The 27,593-nt window shown below is 44.5% G+C and overlaps 3 protein-coding genes across 18 annotated transcripts in view; all 3 read right to left on the reverse strand.

The window, feature by feature from the left end:
- Window positions 1-10,697, reverse strand: part of INSR (insulin receptor) — a 66,946-nt gene extending 56,249 nt beyond the window's left edge. For 2 of the 5 annotated variants that reach the window (XR_015707371.1, XM_087769679.1), the window contains exon 1: window positions 1,712-3,124. Coding sequence is in view for 1 of the 5 variants with exons in the window: in XM_087769679.1 (XP_087625805.1) it covers window positions 1,712-1,793 (82 nt within the window). In the remaining 4 variants the exon portion in view is untranslated. Of the gene's footprint in view, window positions 1-1,711; window positions 3,125-6,364; window positions 6,482-10,558 lie in introns of those variants that run through there. The other 3 variants (XM_087769682.1, XM_087769683.1, XM_087769681.1) reach the window with 3 other exon arrangements.
- Window positions 10,216-14,590, reverse strand: USE1 (unconventional SNARE in the ER 1). 2 transcript variants are annotated; one of them, XM_087769686.1, is made up of 9 exons: window positions 14,452-14,590; window positions 14,146-14,195; window positions 13,609-13,687; window positions 12,932-13,084; window positions 12,701-12,719; window positions 11,937-11,967; window positions 11,532-11,694; window positions 11,188-11,300; window positions 10,216-10,697 (listed from the first exon to the last, which is right to left on the reverse strand). In XM_087769686.1, exons 1-9 carry the CDS (start codon window positions 14,551-14,553, stop codon window positions 10,679-10,681), a joined length of 729 nt encoding a protein of 242 aa, XP_087625812.1. In that variant the 5' UTR covers window positions 14,554-14,590; the 3' UTR covers window positions 10,216-10,678. The 2 variants fall into 2 exon arrangements, with proteins under 2 accessions (XP_087625812.1, XP_087625810.1); XM_087769684.1 differs by having other exon boundaries at window positions 10,216-11,300.
- A 611-nt stretch (window positions 14,591-15,201) lies between these two features.
- Window positions 15,202-27,593, reverse strand: part of MYO9B (myosin IXB) — a 44,919-nt gene continuing 32,527 nt past the window's right edge. For 6 of the 11 annotated variants that reach the window (XM_087769753.1, XM_087769754.1, XM_087769747.1 and 3 more), the window contains 19 exons: window positions 26,633-27,592; window positions 26,025-26,091; window positions 25,447-25,577; window positions 24,570-24,727; window positions 24,255-24,445; window positions 23,656-23,754; window positions 22,961-23,137; window positions 22,436-22,477; window positions 21,781-21,892; window positions 21,527-21,597; window positions 20,887-21,079; window positions 20,435-20,563; window positions 19,715-19,820; window positions 18,841-18,972; window positions 17,828-17,951; window positions 17,310-17,357; window positions 16,669-16,808; window positions 16,258-16,385; window positions 15,202-16,112 (listed from right to left, as the gene is read on the reverse strand). In XM_087769753.1, coding sequence (XP_087625879.1) covers window positions 15,673-16,112; window positions 16,258-16,385; window positions 16,669-16,808; window positions 17,310-17,357; window positions 17,828-17,951; window positions 18,841-18,972; window positions 19,715-19,820; window positions 20,435-20,563; window positions 20,887-21,079; window positions 21,527-21,597; window positions 21,781-21,892; window positions 22,436-22,477; window positions 22,961-23,137; window positions 23,656-23,754; window positions 24,255-24,445; window positions 24,570-24,727; window positions 25,447-25,577; window positions 26,025-26,091; window positions 26,633-27,592 — 3,448 coding nt within the window. In that variant the 3' untranslated portion in view covers window positions 15,202-15,672. The other 5 variants (XM_087769759.1, XM_087769756.1, XM_087769755.1 and 2 more) reach the window with 3 other exon arrangements.

Below are 27,593 nucleotides of genomic sequence, written 5' to 3' on the forward strand. Positions count from 1 at the left end.
AGCTTTTGAATTAGGGACCCTGCCATCCATTTTTTCTGCAAAATACTTTACAAAGTATTTGCACGGCATGAAAGACACAAAAATATTCCACCCCAGACTTTGCTTTGACATCTTACGCATCGCTCCTGTTTCTCCATCCATGAATCGTAGAGCATATTTTCCTACCATGTAGTAATATAGCGAAGATTATGGACTTAAGATCACTTCCAACATGCTTGCAACCCAAAAAACACAATATGATTTAAATAAACACAATATGATTTAAATAAATAAATAAGAAGCTTCAGCAGAGCAGTAATAATAATGTTTTCAAATTAGAAACCGCTGGACCAAAGCTGTGTACGTATTTATTATTAGTGCTATATGTCACTACCTCTTCCATTTCTCTATTGGTAACGGGCAGGTTTGTACATGCTTGCCAGCTGGAAATTACCCTCCCAAGTTAAAACCGTACCACCGGTCTTTTTTAAGGCTTCTAATGTAAAAACATGTATGAGGAAGAAACTGGGGTATTTTTTGAAATCTACAGCTTCTCCAATTGCTGGAAAAAAGAGGCTGTCTTAAGGGTATATCCTGCTTTATTCCCTGAATATCGTACACATTTCAAAAACGGCCATCATTGCATTGACTGCACTTGCACCGATTCTTTTGCTATTGCCTTTTCTGATGGGAAAGCTAACAGGTAGACTGTGGGATGCCTATGAGACAGACAGTTTATGTGTCCGCTTAGCTCTCTTTAAATAAATACTTTCATTTTATTAAGACAACCTCCTGCAAACATCATCCAAAATTAAACCCTCTAACTAGAAGAATCTCCGAAGCAAGTTTATTTAACGTAACCCATCAAAACAGCTCCTAAGGCTTAAACTCGCGTCAGCCAGGGATTTAACAAGTCTGCTGCCTTCGACACAACATCCTTATACCCGTCTTGTATTTTACAGGACCCTGCTTAACCACCGATCCCCACCTCCGGGCTTCCTCCCCCTTTAATACCTGCGGATTTGAAAGGCTACCCCAAACTGCTCCTGCGGTTAAAGACAAAACCTCCCACCGCCGCGCCTTGCCACGCCAAAACCCTTCTGAAACCGGAGCCGGTTCTGAAACCGGCGGAGGAGCGCGGCCCCTGCCCAGCGGCAGGGCCGGGGAGGGGGCCGTGCCCTCCCCCGCACCTGATCCAGGCCGGGCCCCGCGGGAGCGGCCCCGGCCCCGGGCACGGCTCTGCCCGCCCCGGTCGAGCGAGGGAACCCGGAGGGTCGGGACGCGCCGGTGAGTAAATCCTCAGGCGAACCGGGGGGAGCCGCAGCCCTCCCCGGTACCGTCCCAGCTCCAATCTCGGCCGCCGCCGAGCCCTCCCTCACGGCCCGCTCTGCCCCACCGCGGTTTGGGGCGGAAAACGCCGAAGCCGGGGATGAAGGTGACCCGAGGCGCTCCCCGCGGCAGGGCTGCGGGCCCCGCTCCCCCGCGCCCGGCGCCGCAGGCCCCGACCCAGCCGCCGGCCCCGCGGCGCGGCCTGGCGCGGCGGCCGCCGCCCCCTCGCCCCGAGCAGGTACAAAGGGTAAACGCGGCGGGGCCGGGCCGGGCCGGGCCGCTCCGCTCCTCGCCGCCCGCCTCGCCCCCTCAGGGCGCGGGGCCGCGGCCCGCCGCCCCCCGGGCCACCGCCGCGCCACCTGCGCCAGCGCCCGCCTAGGCCGCGCCCCCGGCCCCTACTCACTCTCCCCGCGGCTCCGGCCGCACCAGGCCGCCAGCACCACGGCCACGGCCAGCGCCGCCGCCGCCGCCGCTCTCGGTCCCATGCCCGCGTCGTCGGAGCCGCCGCAGCTCGGCGCGTCCCGGCGGGGGCGAATCAGAGGCCGCGGGGCGGGCGCGGGGGCCGGGCCCGGCTTCGCATCGTCGGTGAGAGACCCGGAGAGGCGCCGCAGCCCCCTTTATAGCGCCCGGCCGCCGGCCCAGGAAGCGGGGCGCCCGGCCCCTCCCTGCCCCTCGGCGTCGGCCCCGGCTCCGGCGGCCCCTTCCAGCGCAGGCCGGGCTGGCGGCTGCCTCCCTGGCCAGTAAACAAGGGGCTGCCCCCGTCAGCTGGGAGCGGGGCGGCGGCAAGAGGCGGCGCGGAGCCGGGCAGGGGACGGGACGGGACGGGACGGGGGAGGAGCGGCCGCATCCACCTGCCGAGGGCGGCCCCGGCGCGGGCGGGACAGCGGCCGGGGGAGGCCGGGGTGATTCCTGCCGGCTTTGGCCTGCTGCAAACCCGCTGGAGGCGAAGGTGTTGGAGGGGGCGCTGCCCCAGGGGGCTCTTTGGGCCTCGGTAGCTTTGAGAGAGTAGAGCTGCGGAGCTCTGCCACAGCCGCGCCCCGAGGCGGGGAGGGGGCAGCTCGCTGTCCCGGTGGAGTTTGGGGAGCGGTACCGTTTTCGGTATGAAAGAGCCACTTCACATTTCTGGTTCTCTTTTTTCCAGTGGGATTCAGCATTTGATGCCTTTTTCTCCTTTTTTAATCATCTCTGTGTCGTAGTCGTGCTAAGCCGTGACAGCACGTTTCCTGGCAACTTCCAGTAATTTTATCTCACTTGCTTTCACCCATTTCTACAAGATATTCGGTTATAAACTGCTGGAATAAAGCTTTTTTTAATGCAAAAATACTTGGTAAACAGACATTCTTCTGTCAAATCTTTCCTCCGCCATCTTCAGCTTACATCAGTTCTCACTTTTGTATTACATTGCTTGCACAACGGGCCACTAGGCAGGCCCGCGGTTACCAGCAGGGCACTTCGCATTGGCTCCTTTTTCTAGACACCGAATTGCATTAAGAGAGTTCGCACTATTTTAAATACTTTGTGTTACTTTTCCTTTTCAAGCATTGCTGCAGTCGTCACAGGGATATTACATAGTTGTGAATGGGAGGAGGACCGGTCTATGAAATCAGTTTTTGGTATGGTTCACTCTTTGAGGTTTCCCAGTTGGATGGGGTAAGGTCGATGGCCTGATTCTACTAAAGCACCTGAGCGTGAGCAGTGGTAGCTGTGATGGTACTTGTGTAACAATAACGACATCTTAGCATTTGCAAACTATTTAAATGCTTAGATGAAAGGCCCCGCTTAAGTGGGGATGCTTTCTCTGTGATTATTACAGCAGAAGATGCGTGTCTGCGCAGCACAGCGGCCGTCGATTCAGCCTGTCGGTGCGTCACAACTGCCATCGTGGGAACAAATTTCCCCCCACCTATCTGTTCCTGCTGCCGTTTTCTCAAATGTACGCTACTACTTACAAGCGCGGAAGAGACTCGGAACCTCACTCATTTCAGAATCCTTCAGGAAGTAAGGACAGTTAAGGAAGGGAAATAAACAACAAAAGTATGTGTTCTCTGCTCGCGAATGAACCTGCTTTATGACTATAGACTCTGCATAGGACAGAGCCAAACATCATCTGGAGGGCTTGGCCCGTGTGGAATTTTTAATGTGACTGTAACAGCGCCCTACTTTTGCTTACTCACTGATGTTCTTATTGCCTTTCATGTAATAATGATATCAGCTTACAGGTTGGCACAGGAGGATTAAAGGCTACAGATTTATTATCTTTCCCTAAAATACTATTTTTAGTTTCTAATTACTGATTAAGAACATCAGGGTGCAATCTTTCCAGCATCTTTCCCATACACTCCCTGCTACATATTCATCCTGCTACAGTACACTAGCTTTGCCATCAGATAAACCAACAGCAGCAATGTGGGCGCTAAGAAACGAAGCCAGCACCTGCTTACTCATTTTTTTCCAATAGCTGCACTGCAGGCTCTCTCTAATTTCTGATTCAAGAAACTCCACTAAAATCACTACTCTGATATATTTAATATGACTCCTTTCTTCGACAACATTCACATTTCTTTCTCCCCTCCACAGATGTTTCACGGCTTAGTTAAAATAACGTATAACTAAGCAGTGACAAATGTCTGCTCCGAACAGTGACACTTACAAACTTTTGGGGTTCATTTCTGAACCCTCCTAACAAAATAAATCCAGCGAGTCTTGAAATAGAGGGTGTCCACCTATTTGACCCCACCAATGCTTTTTTTGTTTTGGTCACTTGCTTACTTAAATGAATCTCTTGAGTAACTATTGCCAGGGAAGGCAAGGAAAACGAGTACGGAACTTTGAAATAATATTCTTTTTTCCGACCTTTAACATTTTTTCTCTTTGATGCAGAAAATTACCTATTATTACATACATGAACGGTGTACACTTGCAGCAGGTAAAGGATATTTATAAAAATGTACAGAAAGTATCAGCCAGGTTACTGTCTGTGTCTATAGAATCCTTAGTGCATTTGGAAGGCAGTGATCTGCTTTTTAAACTATTTAGAAAATGCATGTGACAAAATTTTTATTGTACTTTCAGAGCTGGATCCCAAATGGTGGTCCCCCACTGTGGTGTTTTCATGAAAACACACTTCAGTTTTTGTCATCTTTGGCATTTCAGCTGAGGTAATACACAATAAAAGCGCCGTGTACTATACAGTATGAAAGCAGTACATCACAAGATAATGCAGTAAATTTACAGCCCCCATCAAAAGCCTCGTTCCTGTTGAAATCCCAAAAAAAGACCTGTCCCATGGATTTATCTTTGCTCTGCAGTCACTTCACAGCTGCCAAGAATCACGGGACAGACTAAAAGGGTACAGAAAAACCAGAGAAACAGCAATTTAAAGCTGTATGTCTAGTGCCTCCTTATAAAAGGTGCACAGTGTCTGTAGGGTCAGTGCCCTCCAACCAACGGCCTTCACTGTTTGGGGAAAAAAAAAAAAAAAGAAAAAAAAAAAAGAGAAAATGCAGGCCCTTATCCTTCACTCATTAATGTAAATCTACAGAAACATAAAGGTTAAAATAGCCTACGGCCATGTTGTTATCATGCCCAAAGCTGTTTCAGATTATTTTCCTTTTACATGGCACACCGGGCATGGCTTCGAGTCCTGAAGAAGGACTTTGACATACATTGTCACCCAAAAAATAAAATCAGGGCCCAAACCTTGCACTCGTTTTTTGCATTCTCCATGCGCTGATCTATTGTAGCCCACACGGGCTGAAAAATCTTTCTGGAGCCGTGTCCCAAGCTTCCTTTTCTATGAGACTGGAAACACGGAGTCATACTGCTCTGCCCTACAAACGCCTCCATTTCCTAAGCGCACCCTAAGTACCCTAATCCACCCTAAGCGTACCAACTTCCTAAGCAGATCCCAGCTCCTCCAGATCAACGCTGCCAGGAACTGAAGTCCTTGGAAGCCCATCCCTGGCAGCAGCATCCCTAGAGGAGGAACCACCTTTGCACGAACAAGTACAGAAGATGACTTTGTAAACCAGCTTGATGTTACTCCCTACCTTCTGAAAGGGCTGAAACTGCCAGTTTTATTACCATTTTCATGTAGTTTTCCCCTGCTCAAGTTAACAAAGCTAAGACAGACCGAGCTGTTTAGGCACCAGGAGTACAGTTCTTCAAAGCCTCATCTCCCGGGCCCGCTGCCCAGTGCCACACACTGAACTCGACAGCGTCTGCACGCTGCCCTTGGAGCGCAGTCACATCCTTGTATTGCCACGAGAGAGAACACAGCTTGGCTTCCCTGTCACCGAGATACTGTGCTTGCTGCAAGCTTCATGTCTTGAAAATGAAATATATCTTTCTCTCAAGAAATACATCTTTCCCTCATGAAATATACACTGAAACCAAACACAGATGCAGAGGTCTGCGTTTGGGTGCGTTTGGGGTTGGTTTTGGCTTTTTTTTAGCCATACAAAAGCAAAGTTCTATGATAATTAATCAGTTCAGGAATATTCAAGGCACACAAAGCTTTGCACCCAAAAGGAGCTTTAGAGCAGCTGACTCACCAAGAAGGTACATCGGCAGTAATTCTGTTTTAAGAACAAAACCAGTTCAGTGAGCCAAAGCCACACAGCAAGCCAGAAGGCCCAGCTGAGTCGGAATTCTCACTTTCTGCTTTGTCCACCATTCAGTATGGCCGCCTCTTAACAACAGGTTGCAACTGCCTGGGTGAATAGTTACCCTGTCGCTCAGGTTGCTCTATTTTTATTGATTTGTCAAACATACTTTCCTGCTCACAAGTTTCTCCCATGCAGTACGCACATTATTCAGCCTCCTGTCCTTTGAAGATGCAGAAGAGTTGCTGTCGAAGCCAACAATAGCTAAGTCTCTGCATCGCTGGCAGGATGTCGCTGTAAAGGTTACAGAATTGACTTCTCAGTGACTAGACCTAAAGCCGAGCTGACCTTGGAAAATTTATCTCATCCTGTTTGGAGTCACACAGAACCATTTGCCAAATCTCTTAATATAAAATATTTCACGTCACAGATTGACAAAGTTCCTTTCTTACCCTTCCTTCCGTCCACACCAAATCCGATAAGTGACTGCTCTCTTCTCGATGGGAGAAAGCTCAGAGGATGAAGATCCGGTCACTTTACGTGCTAAGGACAGAAGTCCCTTTTCTTTTTTTACTGTTGAAACAGGAAACACTGTCAGATCCTTCTGGAGAATTCTATTGTTACATTACCAATATAACCTTTGCCCAAGGTGAAAATGGCAGAGGGCATCTCCTTGCCACATGCGGTTCAAAGAAACTGGAGATGAAGGATGCAAAGGAAATCACAGCTCTCCATGGCTTACTGCAGTGCTGCCTTGTTTTATCTTTTTTTGTCCAGTTTCTGGTTTTGCTCAGTTTGATTTTTGGATGTCAGACACAATATCGGACTTACTTTCTGTTCCTCGTCAGAACATTTTTGTTCTAATTCAGCATCAAACTTTTCAACTCAAAAGAACCTAGATTTTTCTGCATTGCTACGAAAACCACACGACAGTCGGCATTCCCCACCTGTGTCTAGCACGCGGGGCCCAGCTGCGAAACAGCCAGACAGATCTATATCTGGCCTTCAGTCCCCTCCAGCCTCCTCAGCCACCATTCTTTCCTACAGCTTCTCACAGTACACCTAAGCCAACCCCACATCCAGTTTGCACAACCTACTCCGCTGCTGCCAGGCATGCTGTTCCCTATCAGCAGCCACACGTGAGTTAGCGGCTGCAGCAGCGTCACCCTCGAACACATAGTATGGGCATGCCGGGCTCCAGGCGACCAACTGGCTCCACCGGTTCTAATCTGCAGCTCACCACCCCTAACCCCCCTTCTTTGTCTCTTTTTTCTTTCTTTACGCTAATGCATGTTTTTGCTGATCCAGAGTCAAATTTGGAGGGACAGCCCTCTGGGCAGCACAGGGCAGTTCAGCAGACCGTAACTGTTTTATCTCACATTTTGTATTTTGGACAACACAGAACTTCTAGTTCCCGTTTTGATAACCAGTTTGTTCTGTAGCTAGGAGACACGCCCTTTCTTTGTAAATGTTACAAATCAGGCATATCTAATCCATTATTCACTAGCTGCTGCTGCTTCCCACTTCCATCTCCTATTAGGAGGTAGTGCTCATGCCAGAAATGTCACGGCGGTGTCATGTGACAGGTGGTATTGATTTAGCTAAGTCAGGTTTTAATGTCACTCTTGTTCAGCAGGAACACACGGAGAGCGCACACCGAGCCTCCGCAATGTGGCAGATGAGGACAAGAGCTACCAGCCAGCCCTGCGCTGGGCTGTGTGACTCCGGAACGGCATCAGCACTCTGCTGTAGACCAGGACATTTGATTATTATTTTCTGCTCCTATTTGCTATGTTATCATGGTTAAAATTTTTTTCATGCCTGTAACTATTAATCATAAGGCTTTGATTCTCAGGTTTCATGTCAGGTTTACAGCAGAGACGATGAGAATGGAGGTGACTTGCCTGGTATCACAAGGTGAACAGTCAGGAGCAGAACCCCGGCCTGTCCACTCCTTCGTTTTCACCCTTTTACAAGATAACCCCTTTTGGCAAAACAGCTGCCCATTTTAGAAAGCTGCTCACAGCCTATCAAGTCTGATACACAGAGGCTCTGTAAAGCCAAGCCTGGGGAACGTATGCCCAAAACAAGCTGAGATTACCCAGCCACAGGAGCCATTGTATACAGTGTTCTGCTCCTGCCATTCTCGTGTCCTTACTGACAGCCTACCTACTGTAAAAATCCTTCCAAAACATCAGATCTAGCTGTGATTGCGCTTAAACATTAAGTATTATAAGGAGTCTCTGTCACCGAGCGCATTTGCCAGAAAAGCTCAGACTGACCCAGAGTTACTGTTGCTGCCAGGCTTGGAAACGGTGCATTCACTGGCCTGACATGACCCAAGTCTCCAAAAGATTTTTTATTTTTTTTTTTTACTTGCTGTCTGAAAGTAGGTAGTCTGCCAAGAAGCCAACCAAGGCCCAGCCCTGTGCCTGATAAACATCTCTCCATCTGGATTTCCCAAGCTTTTGGGAAAGTTAAGCAATTGTCACTTCACAATGTTTGCAACTCTCACAGAAAGCTATTTCTATATATGACATTATTCTGTAGAGAGCAGCACATCAGAGCCCCATGCTATGAAACGGAGCTGAGGGCCAAAGTAGCAGATCGTACAACCACCACCACCCATACGTTAGTCAAAAATAAGAACTGTCACTCCATCTATGAAATCTCACAAAGCCTTGAGTGATTGTTTATTCTAAATACTACTGGCACCGATCTTCAAAGTGTTTTTGAATGACTGTAATTACTAAATGAACTCAAGAAAAGCAAAGACTGCAACCACCAATTGACAAAACAGCCATTGTGTGCAGGGAGATTGCTGGCCACTGAGGGAATTCATCCGTTTGGTTTGCCAGGGCAGAAGGTAACATTCTTCCACCGGGCCAGAGGTAACCAGAAGCTCAGTGCAGCGCTGGAGGCACTATGCTCAACGGTCATGTGAGATATCACAAAAGGTGTTAGTAGTTACAGGATTCAGTCTCAGTTCTGGCAGTTCATCCTTCGAAATAACAAACACCCATGAAATGTCAGCGGTCAAAAGTTAAATAGCACGTGTTTCTGAACTGGTTTCCTAGCTGGCTTCTTTGTAAAGGAATTGCTGTTGACTTGGAGGGGTGGATATTTTCTTGGGGGCAAGCTATCACTAGTAGCTCCCTTCCAGGTCTTTCCAATTAAACTTCTAAGTGCCAAAAAGTTATAGCCAACACATGGCTGATAGCAAAATTCAGCTTTAAAAACTTGTCTGCAATGATGCACCAAGCCTTTTGCAAGCTGGAAAAAAAAATTATTTCAAGTAATAAAGGGGAAAATGTTATAGACAATGAAGCATTAATGTTGTATCATTCCAGTATCTCACACACAAAACAACATTCCAGCGCTACATTCAGCCTCTGCTCTCAGAGAAGAGCTCAGCGCTGAAATGCCCGCAGGGAAAGTAGTAAACAATTAGAATTAAAAAATAATTTGGTGACACAGCATTCACTAACGAAGCAACAGTGAAATGTCAAACATTACAGTTGAAGAAAAACTTCTGGTAAAAGTAGAAATGTCCATAAATGGATTGCTACAACTATAAATTTCTATAAAGTTCAAGGTAAGTAACAAGTTTGCTCGAAGAGAACGAGCATATTGCAGAGAGGAATAGCTAGAAGCAGCAGCTGTACTTCCTAGTATAATCACTCATTTGATAATCCATAAAGTGAATGGCATGCTAAGTTGCAAACATCCCGTTAAACGAACAAAAATACTTTATGTAAAAAATGTTAACTCTCTTCATTAACACAGCTGTTTTTGTAAAGAACAAAGAACAATTCTGAAACAGAGCCTGCTACTCTGGGATGCGTTCAAAGCAGCAGTCGGATTTTCGTAAGAACTCAACTGTTGTGACAAGCAGCTCTTCCCCCCCCTTCCTCTCGCCCAGGGCTGCTGCGGAGACCAGACAGGCCCAGAACGCCCCATCTAGCGGCTCAGGCCAGCAACAGGAACGGCAGAACAACACCGGGGGGTCACCTGCTGCTCCTCGCTTCCTCAACGTGAAAACGTACACGCCTAAACACCAACACTCCAGAAGCGACAGCACAGATGCAGAATGCTTGCTTTTAGCTTATCGCAAGCACTCAGAAATGGCTCTTACATTGTCACAACAAACCTTGCTTTACTGCAGGCTCTAAATTTTTCTAGCAGTAGCCATGTTTTAAAAATATTAATTCTAGTTTATTTCATCTCTGCTTTATTGTAGTGACCTCTTCAGAATACAAGTTTGACACAAACACTCTTGACCAGAATAACTTGTCTCAAAAGGTAAACGCTGAATTTTTTTAATTATTATTTCTGTCTCTAAGACACCAGCTTCCTTTGCCCTCATCTTACAGTGAAAAAGTGTTTGTACAGGTGAGGTCTATACCATACGGAGAGCACTGTGTGCACAATTCGGCAGTGCCAGGGTCACAGTGCTTTCTTGATGCAAGAGCATCAACATAGCAGGCAGAGTAAGTGAGAATGTTTGCGCATACAAAAAGGGAAGCAAACATTGCAACAGCAAGCAACTTCAGCCATTCTATAGTAAGTCTAAACTGAAGAAGATTGCAAAGTCCAAGGTCCCAAATACCCATCGGGGAAAAAGGTGAGCCTGAGAATAGTTTTACCTGTTGATACTCTCTGAATCTGAGACAGGCAAGCAACTCACTGGCAGCGTTCTCTTCCTACACCCTACAGCTGTGCGTGTACAAAACTTTGTCATTAAATATCCTGTTGGCAGCAAGGTCCTACTTCAGTACAGTAAAGCTGTAAAGACAGGAAAAATTGTTAAGACTTCAGCTGTTACTTATATTTGTATTGAGTAAATGCCTTTCAGGAGCTGTAACGTTTGCCACAGCCACATTAAAAACAGGGCTCTATCTATCCACTACAGAACTTGGGAGCAGCTCAGCGTAAATTGCCATCTTTATCCCAGTTCTCCCCTCAAAAGGCAACAATATTCACTAATTAAAAAAAAGTAACAAAGTATCCAAGTGTAGAAAGCCTTCCCCATGAAACCCTTCACTGAATCCAGTGATTGCACAAGAAAGGGATGCAAGGGTAGGCCTTGGACAGCCTCTTTAAGGACATAATAGGTGGCAAAGACATTGATTGCTGACAGTTACCATACCGCTGAGCTTTCCAGCTGCGCTTCTGGCAGTTTTAAATTAAAAAAAAAAAAAAAAATCATTTTAGTTTGGGGAAAATCCTGATAAAGAGAATCATGCTGATGAATATAAAACAAACTACAATTAACATTATCCATAACAGCCAGTTGACTGATTTCTTTGCATGCTGTTCAAGGCGGTCAGATTCATCCTTGAGCTTCTCAAAGTTCTGGTCTGCCATCCTGAGAGAATGCGATAGCGTCTGGGGAACAAAGAGAACAAATTGTTTCAAGCTCGGATTTGAACGTTTTGACCACTATTTCTTCCAACAGAGGAAAGGGTCCATTGCACTACAGAAGCAGACAGCTATTGCCTCCAAATCTCCCCACTCTAATCTCACCTGGAATCAAGTTATAGGTGCAGTATTTAACATATTAGCGCTTTAACCTTCTGGGTTGCAAAACTGAGAGGTTAGTACTTTAACATGCGCTACCTGGTTATCTTGTTTTATCACATTCTGCGCAGCCAGAGTGTTGTTTTTGAGACTGCGAGCCAAACTTAGCATTTCTTCAGCTAACTTCTCCTGCATATCCTGATGGTGCTGTAACACAGCATCCAGCTCGACCGCTGACTGCTTCTCATCAGATGCAAGGCCTCTGCAAAGGGATAAGGAAAAAATAAATTGGTATTTGTACCTCCCTGGGGGCTGATCTCCCAAGATCTCCCCAGACTCTGCAACTCTGACAAGACAAAAGAACAGTTAAATCAGCTGAAGTCATTATATGTAGGTTTCTGCCAGCAGGCACTTCACCCAAATGGAAGTACAGCTGTGATTTAAAGGTCACTGGGAAAGCAGTTCCCAGAACACTGAGCATCAGAATGAGAAATTTTCACTTACTTCCGCTTCCTTATGTTTAACTCCTCAGAACCTGGAAAAAGAGTTAAATTTGCATTTTAGCATGTTATAGATTCCCATGCAATCATAGGCTGAAGAAACAAATTTTCTGTAAGGGATTTTCAGATGTCCAAATCCTACTTGGTCCTCTACCCCAGGGAATATGGATTTCAAATGCCTACCTGCTTTCCACTGGGAAAAGACAACACATTAACATCAAACGTATGGTGGAGAGGAAAAACAGATGACTCATATCCCTGAGGGCATGGTTTAAGCCCGTGTGTCTTCGTGTTCTCTTTCAAGACACGTTAGATTGGCCTAGCTCCAGCCACTGTAACAGTAGCTATAGAAACCACAAATTAATTCCTATCAGTTCCTTCTATGAATAACATGGCTGTATATTTAAGAGGAATTGAACAACACCTCTTCTAAGTACCTAAAATCACATGACTTGCTCAGAGCAGAAGAGAACAGGAGCACAATAAAGGTAAATTGTCCTTGCTAATTCTATAATTAGAATGTCTGTTCCTGTACGAATTCTAGAAAAATAGGTTCTTGCAAGTCCCTACAACCATACTAATAACAGCACTTAGGCTGTCATCTGTTAGGGGTTTTGGTTTTGTTTGTCTCTTAAATCTCCTATCTTGAAAAGTGAGCCACTAAATTAAAAGGGCACTTTGACCAATCTCTAATACCTGACCTTCCTCTTTCTCTCCCTGTAAGACTCAGGTTAACTAAAGTTAGAGAAAACAACAGATTAAACTTACCATCGATAGCCAAGGGATCCTGGGAGGCAGAAAGAGAAACAAAAGAAAAGATTACAAAGGGCCAGTGATAAAAGACAGTTCTCCAGGCCTAGCACAGTGTCTGTGCCCAGTATTTAAACTATCCAAACTAGAAAAATGGACGCATCTGAGGCACAGCCACCAAAGGCAGCTCAATGCAACAGAAGACAATCTATAAACTAGCAGTAAAGAAGCAGTAGCACCAAAACATACTGTACCAAGAAGCTCACTCCTCATCTTGCCTGTGCAGCGAGCCTTTGTCTGCAGATGAACTGTTTTAGTAGCTGGGGTTCTCTCTTTGGTTGTTGTAGGGGTACGTCCAGGGGCCAAGAACTGATTTGCCAGGGCCTTTTCAGTTGACGAAGACTGTGAATAGGAAGAAGCAAAGAAAAATCATGAAAACCACATTCTGCAGCATGAGACCACCTGGATGTGCGACCAACAAGGATGCAGGGAGCACTTCCACAGCTGCTTCCCACAGAACAGGGAAGTCAGTCTGAACAACGGCACTGACTGCACCTGCACTAATTGCGGTACAGCTTATTGGCATTTCATAGCTCTCCAGGTGCACGTAGTACCATCCAAAAGAGGTGTTAGGCCTAAAGGACAGTACCTGCCCCTGTATCTCACATCAAAGTAAGAAGGATGTAGGCAAGATGTACTTCACTTTCGAAAAGGAGGAAAGACGTTTCAGATTTCATACAATACCCCCTTTTAACAAAATATGAAAATCTGATATATTTATTCATGTTTTTACAAGGGCTGCCTGGCAAGATTTTAACAAGCGTTATTTTGAGACATAAGATAAAGGCAAATATAGGAACCAGGCAATAAGGTAAACATAAGTAGAGAATACTTAAGTCTTTTCAAGCTGAGCTAGTAAACCTTACCAATTTTTCAGCTTCTAAAAGTCCCTTTAGGAAGTCCACTTTGCGAGAGTATTCATTCAGCAGTTCTGGAGCTGGCTTGCTATTAGAATTGAAAAATAATAATATGAAAACCAGAAGTTATCAGCCTTTTTTGTATTGTTCAGGTAACTTTCCAAATAAAATAAAAAAACCCAACACATGGTTCTTCAAAGAAGTATCGTCTAACAGAAGCAGCCTCAAGGCTGGGAACATGCTTGCAAACCCCTGCAAATCACCTTTTCCAAGGCACGGGCAGCTCGGGCACAGCATGCCGGCGGGACGCGGGCCAAGGCCGACCTGCAGGGCAATGTGTCTGGGAACACACAGAGCTGCACAGCTCCTCGCAGGGCTGCGCCGTCGCTGCTTTGCAGGCGCGGTTTCTCCCTCACCGACAGGTATTTCCCCAGGGAAGCGTATGCACTGCTGCGGTGTTGGTGGGCTAGGTCTGTCTCACAGGTGAGAGGGTAACGAAAGCAAAGGAGACAGCCGCCCGCCCCAGGATTTCACAGAGCGCCTCACCTGGACTGCTTCTTCAGCTCCCGGAGCATGTCTTCAAGAGCGGCCACATACTGAGGAGAAAAAAGCCTTTAAGCGACAGCATGAAGGAGAAATATTCTGTCTGGCAGAGGCTGCTGCACGGCGGAGAGCGAGGTTGGAGTTTAAACACTCCACAGCACTCACTGCCGCCATTTATTTGCAGGAGCCGAACCGCGCTGCTGCGGGGACGGGGGGGGGGGGGCGGAAGGAGGCTCCCGCGCCGCGCGCTTTTCCCGGCCGGTCTCCCCCCGCGGAGCGCCGTCCCCGGAAGGGCGGGTGGCGCCTCACCTTCTCCAGCCGCCACTCCTCGGGGTCCCGCCGCTCCGCCGCCAGCGCCTCGCACCGGCTCAAGAGCCGCATCAGGTTCAGCTCCAGCCGCGTCGCGGCCATGGCGGACGGTGGCCACCGGAAGCTGCCTCAAGGTCACTTCCGGGAGGCGGGCGCCATCTTGGGGCGGAGCGCAGGGAGGGGCGGGAGGGCGGGTGAGGCTTTACCGTGCAGCGCTCCAGAGCGGCGTTTTATTTAAAAAAAACCCCTCCAAAACCAAACGAGAAAACGCCACACGCGGCCACAGAGGTGGCTGCTGCTCGGGGCCGCTGTGGCAGTGCTGTGGTGGCATCGCCAGAGCCCCGGAGGCAGCGGCTGAGAGCGCCCGAGCTGTGCTCTTCCCTCACTTCAACATGGAGCCGGGCTGACAGACCCGGGATTTCAGAATTCCCCGAAGGGCTGGTGCACAGCCCGCTGCTTCACAACGTTTTCTGTATGACCGCACCTCGGCCTCAGGGGTTTCACGGCACAGATGGGAAGCGTGGGGAGGACGAGGCAGCTCCGCACAGCGCCAGCATCCAGCGCTACGGCTCCGCGCTGGGCTGCGCGTTTGCTCCGAGAGCACCAAAATGCTCCGAGGTGACAGCCGGGGCTTGCCGTTAGTGCTCCCTCTGTGCAGAGAGCTTTCCCAATGCTTTATGAAGTACTGACAAAGATACACGATTCCGATCAAAGGCTTCCTTCGGAAGAAATTGTTCATTAGACAAGACATTGATAAACTAACACATGTATTTTAAAAAAGTGCAACATATTAATAAATGTTTTTATATATTTTTGTCTCAGTTAAGGCCATTACAACATCGACAATTCTGTAAACCACACAAAGTTGTCACAAAACCGTAAACAAATTCAGGCAACACACATTAACCCAAACTCACTATTGGTCCTATTAGAGTCCATGGTAAGGCAAATGGAAAAAGGCACGGCAGCAGAATCATGGGACTTTTTTTCTTCCCGTACACTCAACCCATGCATTTTACATTTATGTTCTACTTTCTTTGCAGGGTTTTAAATTAAAAGTGAAGAATATTTGTCTTAACAACCTTGCTTAACCCTTACAGTACTGTACATTTCCAGGCTGCCTTGCCAGCATTAGAAGAACATGAACAAGTTCACAGCCTTCAAAGGGTTAAAGCCAAAGCTGCAGTCAACTTCAAAAAAAGTCCAGACAGCTTAAGTATTTCACTTCTCTATACAGGGAATGTGAGAGTAAGGGTCCGAAAACCTCCGTTTTACTTTTGCTGTGGGTTCGTATTCATCCAAGAGTTCCTGAGCGTGGGCCATTGCAGACCCTTGTGCAATGTATACAGAGTGGATTTTATCAGTTCGCCTCGCTGGCTGCTCCCTTCGTCTCACCATTATTTGAGACTCTTCGTTAGCTGAAACCCTGTCCTGGGATTCGGTACATTTGAAAATCCCAGGAGGAAGTTTTATATTTGCTGTTGGCATCACTGGAGTTCGACGGGGCACTTTAATCCTGGACAGTGTTAAAGATAATCTGTGTCTTGAAGCCAGGGATGCAGAGGAAGAATTTGAAGAGGTTTGCAAAAGAGAAGGCACTTTGCAAATGTCTTTGGCAGGCATGCTGGAGCTCTGAGCACGGCAGTGTAATCCAATAATTGCTTTAAAGAAACAAGATACTTAGATACTGAAAGCATGCATAAAAATGTAACTTGATACAAGCAACTGTGACCAGACAACATCTGGTCACCTGGCTGTATGCAGGGAAAGATATAGAATAAAAAGACACACTACCTTAATACTGACCTTCGGTATCCATCCGTCCTGTTCTATCTTCAAGCAGGCTCTCTGTGCTTGCTGAGGTCTCGGAGTCTACATTTTCCTCATCAGAGCCTCGCTGATCAAGCTCAGGTAACCGGTAAGTTATATCCTCCCTACATCAAAACAGAGATCGTAGCACTCTGGAAAGACAATGTCTCTGATACGAGCACCTTTACGGAGCTTGTATTCAGAGGTAAACCTTCCTGCATGTAGTCATTCAATATAAATTCTCATGGTATTTTCTCTGCATTTTCCTTTTCACCTTCATAAAGGCCTACAGAACACAACTAACTAGATTATTCTGGATGAAAAGCATACTGCTTTACGATCTGTATTACCTCCAACTGCAAAGAGCATGACCTACGGAGATAAGGGGTTTTCAAAGCTGTGACTTACTTTTCTTCTTTTATTGACTGTATGCGATCAATGAGAATCTCTTTTTCCCGGTTATCAGCTTCAGAAACTTCCTCTTCTTCATGCAGGGAGTCCAGTTCTGAGTTGCCACTGTCATTTCCTTTGACCTGTGAGCTTTTACTCTGCAAGACAAATTTATGCATAACACTTCTCAGTCACAAGAAGCTACACAAGTCTCGACGGTTTCCTAGTTAGGCACAAGGTGGAAGACAAATCAGTAGGCCAAATGAAGGGCTGATGGAATTGATGAAGAGCTGTTAGTTATCCATACAAATGTTTCAAAAGGTAATAGAAATTTTTCTATTCACCTCATTTCTGGGGTTTTGTTACCTTTTTGAAGCATAGTAATTTGATTTGCCAGCCTCAGCTTAGTTTTAGTAGTCACCTGTAAGTAATATTATAACATCCAATACAAGGTATGTTCAGAATGTCTATAAAATACCAGTCATGACAGAACAGGTCAGCAGCACTGCATGCAGTCTGGGGAGAAAGTTGCACCGATACATGCAGTCTCGATTGTTCAAGGGTATTTAAAACTAAGTTACAACAGATGTAGTATTTTAGTCATGCAATAGCACCGTAAGAAAAAACCCATGCACTGTTAACACAGGCAGTATACATACCAGCATCCCCTCATAAGGGGAAGAAAACCCAAGTTTTACAGGCCAGAGCTAGAGAGAGATGAAAATCAAATTCACTATGTGCGGCTTCTGATCAGACAGAGTTTGGTTTGGTTTAATCAGTACAACAAAAACAAAAGAAAGTGTATTTGCCCTAATAGAACACAGCATATTTTTGTTCACCATCCATCTCTGGAGTGAAGGAACTCTTTTGCCATGTAAGAGGCTCAGCAATCTTAGTTCTACTGATCGAATTATATGGGAATAGATTTTGACCGCTACAAGAGCGGATCCCCACCCCTGTGCCCTTCATTTATCAGACAGACTCCAGTGCAGCTGTGTATTTAGCTCCCACCTACAGCTTTGGGCAAGTCCAAACCCCTTTTCTTCATATCTTGCAATTGATCTTTGACTTACTGAATGGGATGGACAGGATAAATAAGTAGCATGTCCCTTCCCAAGAAACTGGTGGGATGCTTTCTGCTGGATGGTGTGGTTCTGTGGTTTATTTCAACACTTACCGTATTCTGCCGAAGCAATGAGAGTCGTCGAAAAGCAATGCTCTCTGCTGCTTCCAGCTGATTTATTTCATCCATTTTTATCTTGTACTTCCTTATCTGTTCCTTTATGAGCATCTCTACACACCTGGACAAAAGGGAAGAGGTTATTGAGCAGCCTCATACTATAAAAGCTCTGGGGACAACTATGGCGGGATGACTCCTGGCTTGGGGATGTTTGACACTGACTGACACACACACACGGCATGCAAGTAAAACAGGACAGACTGTTGAAGGTAATGGCACATCTTCCTGGGATAACCTGAGCCTCTCATGCTGACTGTACACAACAGTGGTAAGCAAACAGACATTAGCATGGCTGCTAACTGCTTCTGCTTCTTCTACCTGTCTTCCCTGGGCTGGCACAGACTGGTAGACACAGAACGAGCCTGCAACCGCCCTTTTCCACCTCTATGGCCCCATGGGTGAGTAAGAAGTTACAAAAAGCTGTCATTTTTCAAACTGTTTTCACTGGAGGCAGATGCAAGGCCAGCCGTGCAGTGAGGATGGCGAGGGGCATTCAGGGAGCCAGAGCTGCTGGAGGGTGAGGAGAACAAAGAGGATCAAGGACAGAACCTTCTTCAATTCGAGGAACAACACAAAGAAATTATCAGGGGGTTCCAAGTAGGCAGGAGACAGTTTAATTCTATATCCTACTGTTTATTATGGCTTGTATCTCAGCAAAATATATATGATTAATGTACAACACCACCACCCCCCCGCATCTTGATGTAAAATACAAACCTGATATTTAAGACTTAGAAGTCATCCTACTTTATGCTTTGTAAACTTGAGACAGGTGGAAGGAGTCAGAGAAGGGCATATAAATTGGCAGTACTAGGAGAGCCAGAATTTAGCAACTCTTAACCCTCAGTTTCTCAGCTTGATATGAAGAAGGTTGTAACAAACACAGGCAGTAGTACTGGCCTTCCATCGTCTTTCAAAGAACTACTTTGCAGCAGACTGCTAAAACTTACATGGTTGTTTTTGAAACATCCTTCATGCTGGTTAAAGGGTCAGAGGTATCAGGACAACGCAAGAGGCATGGAGCAAAAACAATGGCCAAGGCATTGGGTGACATACGGTTGACATCTTCTATCAAAGCCACTCTGAAATTCAATGATCAGGAAAGAAAAGAAAAAAAAAGATTTAAGCAAACCTTGCTAGAATACGAGCAATCTGATCAAACTTTGCCAGAGTTCCCAAACAGCATGTAAGGAGGCCTCTAGGGTACCAAGTATGTACAGCAGTTCAAGGAAGTGTTTTAAAATTATTTCACACCTACTAAGTAGACAAAGTTTCATGCATTAAAAACAGGAACAGGAAGCCATCCAGGTTAAGCTAGTTTGGTAGTCTCTCAAAGTATCTCTGGTGATTCAGTGCCTCCTCTTTAATAATCCCTTTTCCCTACGTTCAGAGGGCCACTCAGGAAATTCTCAAATTCCTTGGATAAGAGCAGCCCCTTTACCAGTACCATTTATCCCTGCTCCCAAGACTAGCATATGTACAAGCATTTATAATCCTTATGCAGTCCCTACCAAGTACGCTAACATCCTCAGTTCCCTATGTACCCATCCATGTAAATCCTGGTGTTCAGACGACTCACCAAGTCTTTCAGATCTATCTTTTCTTCAAAGTTGTTCTTACCTGACTTGATACAAACACACCGGATGGCAGAAGTAAGCATGCGTCTCTCTTTAAGCACAACTATCAACTTCAATTCTTTCCTTTCTAAAGCAGCAGCACAATCCCTACACTGACACTCAAGGGGTTTAAGTTTTTAGAAAGCTTCCAAGAGGGACTTAAAGTAATATGGAGTTTCTCTCCAATTGAAGTAATTAAACTCATTACTTGACCAGGTGGAAGATGAGTCGCTCCAAGGTATTATGATTTGCTTGTGGAAGCTGTTCAAGGACACTGTAAATGGCACAGAGTTGTTCCTGTTTTTCTGGTAGTTCTGCACAAGGGGAGAAAGCACGAGATCATAATTGCTGTGCAATGCTAGTGGAAAGCCGTCAAGCACTTTCTAACATTGTCTCAAACTGTCTGCAACAGATAGAAATTAAATCCTTAGAAGCCACACTGTCACTTCATTTACCAATTGTTATAAATGGATGTTAAGGTACCCCTCATGGCACTGCAATTTTCCTACTTTTTCAGATGCTGCTGTTGTTAGCCACCATCGAGTAACACATCAAGATCTCCGAAAATATTTAGGGTGCCTTACTCCCACTGAAGTTAAATGAATCTAAACATTTGATGTACCTGGCTAGCTAGATCTGGTCCAGAACATCAAGGAGAAGAAGAAAAACTGTACGAAGGGAAACCTATTCACATGTTCACTGCTTGTAGAAAGGGCAGTTTATAGTGACATTATACTACAAAAAAGGAATCCTAAAGCAAGGTCAAGTAAGCTAGAGAACAAATTCCCTGAAAAGTGTTTTATGTAAAATGTCTAAAGTCATTGCTGGAAGGAAGCCGTTTAGCCAACATGAACATCTTAGAGGTTCTTTTCCCAAGGACATAGTGAGTTAAAGAAAAAACATTGCTTCAAACGTTTCTAAAACCTACCTACAGCTCGGAGAAAATCATTGTACTGCGCAGATGTCATTAGTGGATCTGGTAATTCCCGTAGCCATTGCTTAAGGATCCCCGTTATAGTGTGAATAGGGTAATTCTCCAGTTTCACTGAGTTTGGATCTGAAAAGAAGTGTTTTATTTAGAGCAGTTCGTTCCTCTGATGTACACAATGGGACCCCAAAGAAATAAGATTAGAAACACTCAAATCTCCTGTTCACAGAATCCAAGTGGCAATTCAGAAGAAGAAAAAAAAAAGTCTGCTGATAGTCACTGATATGTACTAAGCAGCTCTTTCCAGCCAACAAAAATAATACAGCCTGCATGGCCATCAAAAAGCTGTTTTTAAAGCACTAAAAAGTGGCAGATACTTTCAGGTAGAAGAGAATTGCAGGGAAAATTGATATCACGCAAGGAAGTCAAAAGGGTGGACAACATTGCCTAACCTGCTTGCAGCAACTGTTTCAGCTCCTTCATGCGATTTGCTGATCCCGATTTCCTGTAAATGCCTTCTGTGTAGAGGCCGTGCATCTCCACATACTCTAGCAACTTCTCCATGACAATGGGGACTGAATTTCTCTCACTGGTCAGGGAACTCACACAGACTCCAAAATGACGTGGTTCTGCATCCTGTTCATTCTGGAATCGATATAGGTCAAGCACTGTGAATACCTGTTCCCAAGCTAGAAAATGCCACTGTTTCATGCTACAATTAGCTTATGGTTCCAGAAAAAAAAGCTGAGTGTTTCATTCTAGTTCCTACAAGCCTTTGATCATAAGGCTGCAACGATAAAGAAACTTTATGGTACACGTTGAAGGATTACTTTAACAATTTGTCCAACACAGCACACATACTCCAAAGGAAGAGTTCCCAAATTAGCTCGAGTATCACCTTTTAGAGGAATGTTCTGTTGCTGCAGCTGCAGTGCCTGCCTTTGACTATATGCAGACAGAGAAGGGAACTGTTTAAGCAATTTTTATTCAGTGTCTGGACATCCACTGTTCATTTGCTGACAAAAAGAGGCAGCATTGTGCATGCATCACTCATGGTATCACAGTACCGCATCCCAGATCTACAGTTCTTACCTTTTTTCCACAGGATGTACAGCTGCTCTGGATTTTGGACATGCATTTCTTGTGACAAGTCAACTTGCAAACTAGAGAAAGGAACAATTGTTATGAACATTCCAAATCACAGTAAAATGCTAAGTATCTTGTCTTATTCACTTACTCTATAACCTGCGTGTACTGTTCACTAAGCCCCATCTGTACCAGCCAGAGTTACAAGCAATCCGCACATATTGTAAACTAAGTGGCAAGAATGAGGTGTTTTCACTCACCACTGCAGAGACAGGCCTTTTCCATGGGCCAGATGTAGGAGGAGCAGTGTTCACACGACTGCCGTATGCTCACTTGGTAGTTTGTGAATACGTGGCCATTGTGTTCTTCAATCTGGTGGGAGACAGGAAGAAACTAATGGACTTTTTTTGCCTTTTTTATTATTATTTTTAATAAAACTATCTACCCTATCTTAGATTTTTCCACTTTTATTTTACAATTACAGCTGATGGCTTTGACCTTGAAACCAAATTTCAGCCTGTCTTAAGGCAGTTGGGTTTGCTGGGTCATTTCATAGTTGACTTGCCGCTTTGGCTCCAGTTCATCAGTGCAATACATAAGCTATAGTTTGTTATTAATATCTGGTAGTTGTTTTCCTTTAGACAGTCCCATTATTGAGAAAGTCATGAGGTTCTAAAAGATGCTATGGACAAGGAAGAAAACGCTAGAGTACCACCCATCCCTGCGCAAGCAAGATCTTTGATTTATGGAAAACAGGTTTACGTTGTGTCACATCTTCACAAAAGAGGTAAGTGATTTGGGATGCAAATAAACCAGAACTTCAGTACAAAAATCAAGCTCTTCAAGAGCGTTTTTCCTCTGTGTTCTGTGAGTGCAGCTGAGGACTTAGACTACTGCAAAAAGAAAAGTACTTACTGCACGATCTTGTTTTCGTTTCTTCTTCTGGGCTTTGGTTTGCTGCAGTGGAGTACAGAACTGGCATTAGTCTTTGAAATTGAGTCATTCCATTCCCTTTTTTTTCCTATTCAGTTTCCCAGATTCTACTTCACCTCCAGACATTTGAGACACTACACTGCAGCTTCAGCTTGATGAGGCTTGTCTGAGCTCATACTACTAACTTCCTAAAAATCACTTGAGCTCACTGCCTGACGACAAAGCAATTCCGTCTCTAAAACCTTCAGAGAACTCCTAAGCTTTCACCAAAGAAAACAGGCAAATGTTCTAAAATTCTGAAAATAAGAGCAAGTTAAATAACGAACAGTTCCAAAAGGGTGTATCAGCATTCAGAATTTGTTATACGCATGATTCGTGTATGGAGAGTGTTTCCCAAATAACGAAGAATGCTATGGAAAAGCTTTCTGAGGTAACACACGTTCCTTATCCTAGGATAGTAACGTTCTTTAATCATCCCATAAGCCAGTAAAAGAGTAAGTTTTATACCTTGGGCTGCTCAGACTCCTCTTTCTTTGTATATCCTCTGATGAATTCATCCAGAAGGGATTGGAAGAGATTCAAAACCAGCTTCTCTTCTTTCTCTTCCCTTTTTTTGGCCAGATTTGTAACTAGAAGCTGGTAATTTTCCACCAGATCTTTGTAGCCAACATGGATTTGCCCATTCTAGAGAAGGAACAATTGTTGTTCAGAAGACAGTCTTTTTGGGTACAGTTGAGACAGTTTCATATTTTTACGTGTTTAAGTTCAGAGGTGAGAAAGCATGCTCATGATTAAAGTAACAGATAACGGCCCATGACAGGAGCGAGTTAGCACACTTCCCTACTACACCCCCTGCAAGGGCACTTAGCTGAGACATGGCAGTGTCAGAAGAATATTGGAAAAGCTGTTGGCACCTCTCCGGTGTTTAAACACAGCAACACAAAGAGGCTGAAGACAGAAAAATCCAGCCATTTCTAAAAATAAGTTACAGCTGAGTGAATGAGAAAAGGGAAACAAAACAGTCTGCTTAAGATTACAGCAGAACTGTAAAATGTTCTTTTTCAAGTCTAACATTCAGCTTTGAATTCTGCGCTAAGAATTGCTAAATTGCTTTGTCAAAGAGCTGTAGGTCAAGCATTTAAACTGCACACGATTCATTCATTACCTACCAACTTTTCACTTTATTGAGACTTACTACTTACAGGAGCAGAGTACATGGTCTTGATGTTTCCTCTAAACTTCTCTGTGGCTTCAAAAAACAAACATTCAACACCAGACTTCTGGGAGCGCAAGTCATTGATCTAGAAGGCAAATACATCTGCATCAAATTTCATTAAAACAAGAACATTCAACCAGTGTTAAGTTTCAGTCACTGGGCTTAGTCATCTGTGACCATTCCACTTATTTAAAACAACATTTCTTAATGCACTGTGATGATACAAAAATAGGAGTCAGGTAGTTAGGCTCTAGAGAACTCTCTCTATTCCCTTACAAATCATGCTTTTTAAAAATTTATTTCTAATACAACTTTTGCTGCCCACTTGTTTGTAAACAGATGAAGAACTAACATGAATGCCACCAGGATTTAATGTAATGTAATGCATTCAGAGACTTAAAGGAAGGGACAGGCAAGGCCTTAATACCGAGCTAATTTGGTCAAGCTATCGAATCAATTTCCCTTTGCTTTAAATCCTAAGATAAATGTGCATCTAGAAAGGTAGTCTTTAAAACTCCACGCAAACAGCGAATGTAGACCTGAATTTTATATTATATATTTTTTTTTTAGCTGAGTGCCTTTTACCTTGTTTAGGAGGAACTCATCAAGATGTTTGAGTTCATTGGCATTTGCAATCTCACGGACCATGGAAGCTCGCCAATTCTGAGACACACTTGAGATCTTGCTGATCTTTATAGTACGGTTCTTCTTTGTTTTACTGCTCTCTTTCACATGGCGTTCCCCTGCCTGGGGGCGACTTGGCTGTCCAGAAGAAGCTGGGAAAGAAATTAATTTGTATATTAAATCAGGATGACTGAATTCTGCAGTATTTGTCTCCATGCAAAAAATTACAGAAAAGATGGATATTAGCAAGCCGGGGATTAAGTCACAGAAACCAACCTTCTGAAACTTTCTGGGTTCCTCCTGTTTCTGGAAAGAGGACACAAGATACAAGGGAGAGGCCATCTCCTTCATCAATCATATCAGGACTCTCCTTTGGAATTTTCTTGTCTGGCTTTTTCCCCAAAAGTCTACGCAAAGGACTTTTAAAAGCAGACCTGAACATAAAAGCAGACACAAGATTGTCACATTAGTAATGGAAGCTGGCTCGACTACAAGAAAAGGCTCTTTTAACACCCACAGTAGCAGTACAGCTAACACCCACAACAGGATTAACCTTTATTGTGCATATTTCCTCTAAGGTCCAACCTGCAGAAAAACCGAGCAGCAGAAGAAAGGAAAGAGTCTGAAAGCACATCTAGACGTTCTGATATTTACTAGATCAGAGCACTCCCTTCAACATACACAGAGACAACACATCACGTATCCAAGACATCATTTCTGGCTCAGGAAGCCCCTGAGTTGCAGGATGCCAGAAGCTGGAGGAGCAGGCCAGGGAAACGGCATCACATGCTTTCTGGGTTCTTAAGCTTTTCTCTTGGTGTCTTATTTCTCAGTCTGGATGACAGTACACTACATGGACCTTTGATCTGAGCCTGTATAGTGGTTCTTAAGTTAAAAAGAACCAGTTCAAACACAAGCGTTATGCAAGAAGCAGAGAATGTGTTCCTCAACAGGGTCAGATATCATGCTTACATCAACATGAAGATCAAGTCAAGGAGCAACACAGCCACTCATGTAGCTGATGTCAACACGTGTCTCTCCACAATCACAGTCTCGGGATGCCCAATTCAAGTAGCAGTGGAAAATCTCCCCCCCCCCCCTTTTTTTTTCTCCATTTTCTTAAAGGCAGGCCAGTCACACACAGAATACATACTTGGCATCTATTTGCTGACTTGCTGACTGCATGGGAATGGCTGCATCTGAGGCAGGTAAGAGATCACTGGGCTTCTTTTGCACAGGATATTTCTTGTTGCCTTTCTCTTCTTCTGTCGTATCTGGTGATTGCTACAGTAGAGAGGAGTCAAAAAACAACATATTGGATGAAATAGATTCTTTAAATGGTTTTAAAAACTAGAATAGTAAAAAAAGTTTGCTTCATCAAGACAAAACACTTTACCCAACAGATATCAGCGTACTAATATAAGATCCACGTATATTTAATACTTTGATCAAGGCTCCATTTATTAAAAATTAAGTTTTCAAATTGTTGTTTTAGTTTTTATTTTATTATAAATTATATTATATTTCTATTTATTATTATTTAATTATAGTTTATTAAAAAATAAGTTTTCAAATATTTGCTAATGAAATTTTTTTACATGGATATCAAGCCAAAAAATCAGCCTGAAAGGAATACAGGCACACAGAATACACTATAGCCAATTATTCACAAATCTTTAATATTTACAAACAAGGATAATTAAGTATAAATATGCACAATAGCATCAATACCTGATTCAAGGCAATAGACTGGGCGAATGTTGAAAGATCACTTAAGGAAGATGAACTCCCCTTCTTTCTGCAATGTTACAAGATTAGTTTCAGATTATGTATTTGATAGAACTCTGTAGCCTCTTAATATTTACCACCTTTTAAATAACCCACATATCAATGTTAGATCTGAGAGAGAATCCTGACCAACTCTTGCAACTCACTTTTAAATGCAAAGTGTACTGGAGAAGTAAAAAAAAAATGGGTATGTCAGATTTCCTGCCATATCAGAGGGACAATTGCTTGCAAACTACTGGTCACTCAAGCCTTGTTTTCAATGGACAAAAGACATATGAAAATAAACTCCAGACACTACTTTAAAGTCTTGACTCTCCAATTTTAATTCAGCAAGGCCTGCTTTCTATCTTTTGTTAGCTTCGGAAAAGATTCTACCCATACAAATTCAACTGCAGGACTGGGAGCCAAGAAAAAGCAGCAATTGTTCCTAGCTCTATTTTCTCCCATAACATGTCCAGATGTACAGGCTATCAGGAGTTCTCCATCTATTTTTAAATATTACAGACATCAGTTTTCTGAAAATGTAAAAATAATTAGGAAGCTGCCCTTACTCTAGCTGATACTGAGGAGACTTATCCGCACGTGTTCTTTCATCCAAAGACTGACTCAGCATATCGTTCTGACTGGCATCAGACTGTCTCTTTCCTTTCCACTTCTCTCTCTTGTACTTTAGTTTCCCTGGGTCATCCACGTATCTCTGGATTGGGGAAGAAGTGGGACTATCCAGATCTTTGGTTGCCTTCTGAACAAGACGTTTGTTTTTATCCGCCCAGCATTCAGCTAGCGTTTGAAAGCTCCCAGTAGCAGACAGCGTATTATGAAGATTCAGCGCAAGATTTGTCGGCCTTTCAGGGCAGGTAAAGCTTTGGCTGCCTTTTATCTGGTTATTTTGGTTCCCTTGTGTGTCCATTCTATTAACTGCCTTATCATCAACTTTTTCCTCTTCCGGTACAGGTGGTTGCTCAGGAACAGAACTGCTTTCTCGTATCTCGCTTGACGGCGGTGTGTCTGAAAAAGCTTTTTCTTCACTTGGACTTTTCTCTCCCTCGCTGCTTCCTTGAAGGACGGTATCTTGTGCTGTGGATTTCTGTGCCTCTGGAACAGTTTCCAGGGCCTCTTCAGAAGAGGTTTGTTCCTCATGACCCAGTAAAGATGGTCCTTCGAAGGAAAACAGGACATGCTTATTCTGTAACTCGTTATGTTCCAGCCCCCTCTGCCGGCGAGATTCACGTTTCTCCCGGCTGTTTGTTACTTTCTCAGAGCCCTCCGTCACGTTCTTCTGGGGTAATGTGGCTTTTTCAGAGGAGCTTAGGTTTTCAGCTTGCTCGTTTGGAGTTTGATCTTTGTCCCCAGCAGCTTGATCCAGCTCTGACTCGTGTTTCACAGGCAACTGATCTGCTGCTGGTTCACTGTGCTCGTCCTTGCTCGTGTCATTCTCTGTGTCTTGATCTTCCTGCATTTCTCTCTGCTTTTCTTCAGCTTTCTGCTTTTCTATAGCCATTTTCTGAAATC

This window comes from Nipponia nippon, unplaced genomic scaffold (genome assembly GCF_047370975.1).
Source record: "Nipponia nippon isolate SJK-2023a ecotype South Korea unplaced genomic scaffold, ASM4737097v1 scaffold_31, whole genome shotgun sequence".
In the NCBI taxonomy this organism is placed as follows: Eukaryota; Metazoa; Chordata; class Aves; order Pelecaniformes; family Threskiornithidae; genus Nipponia; species Nipponia nippon.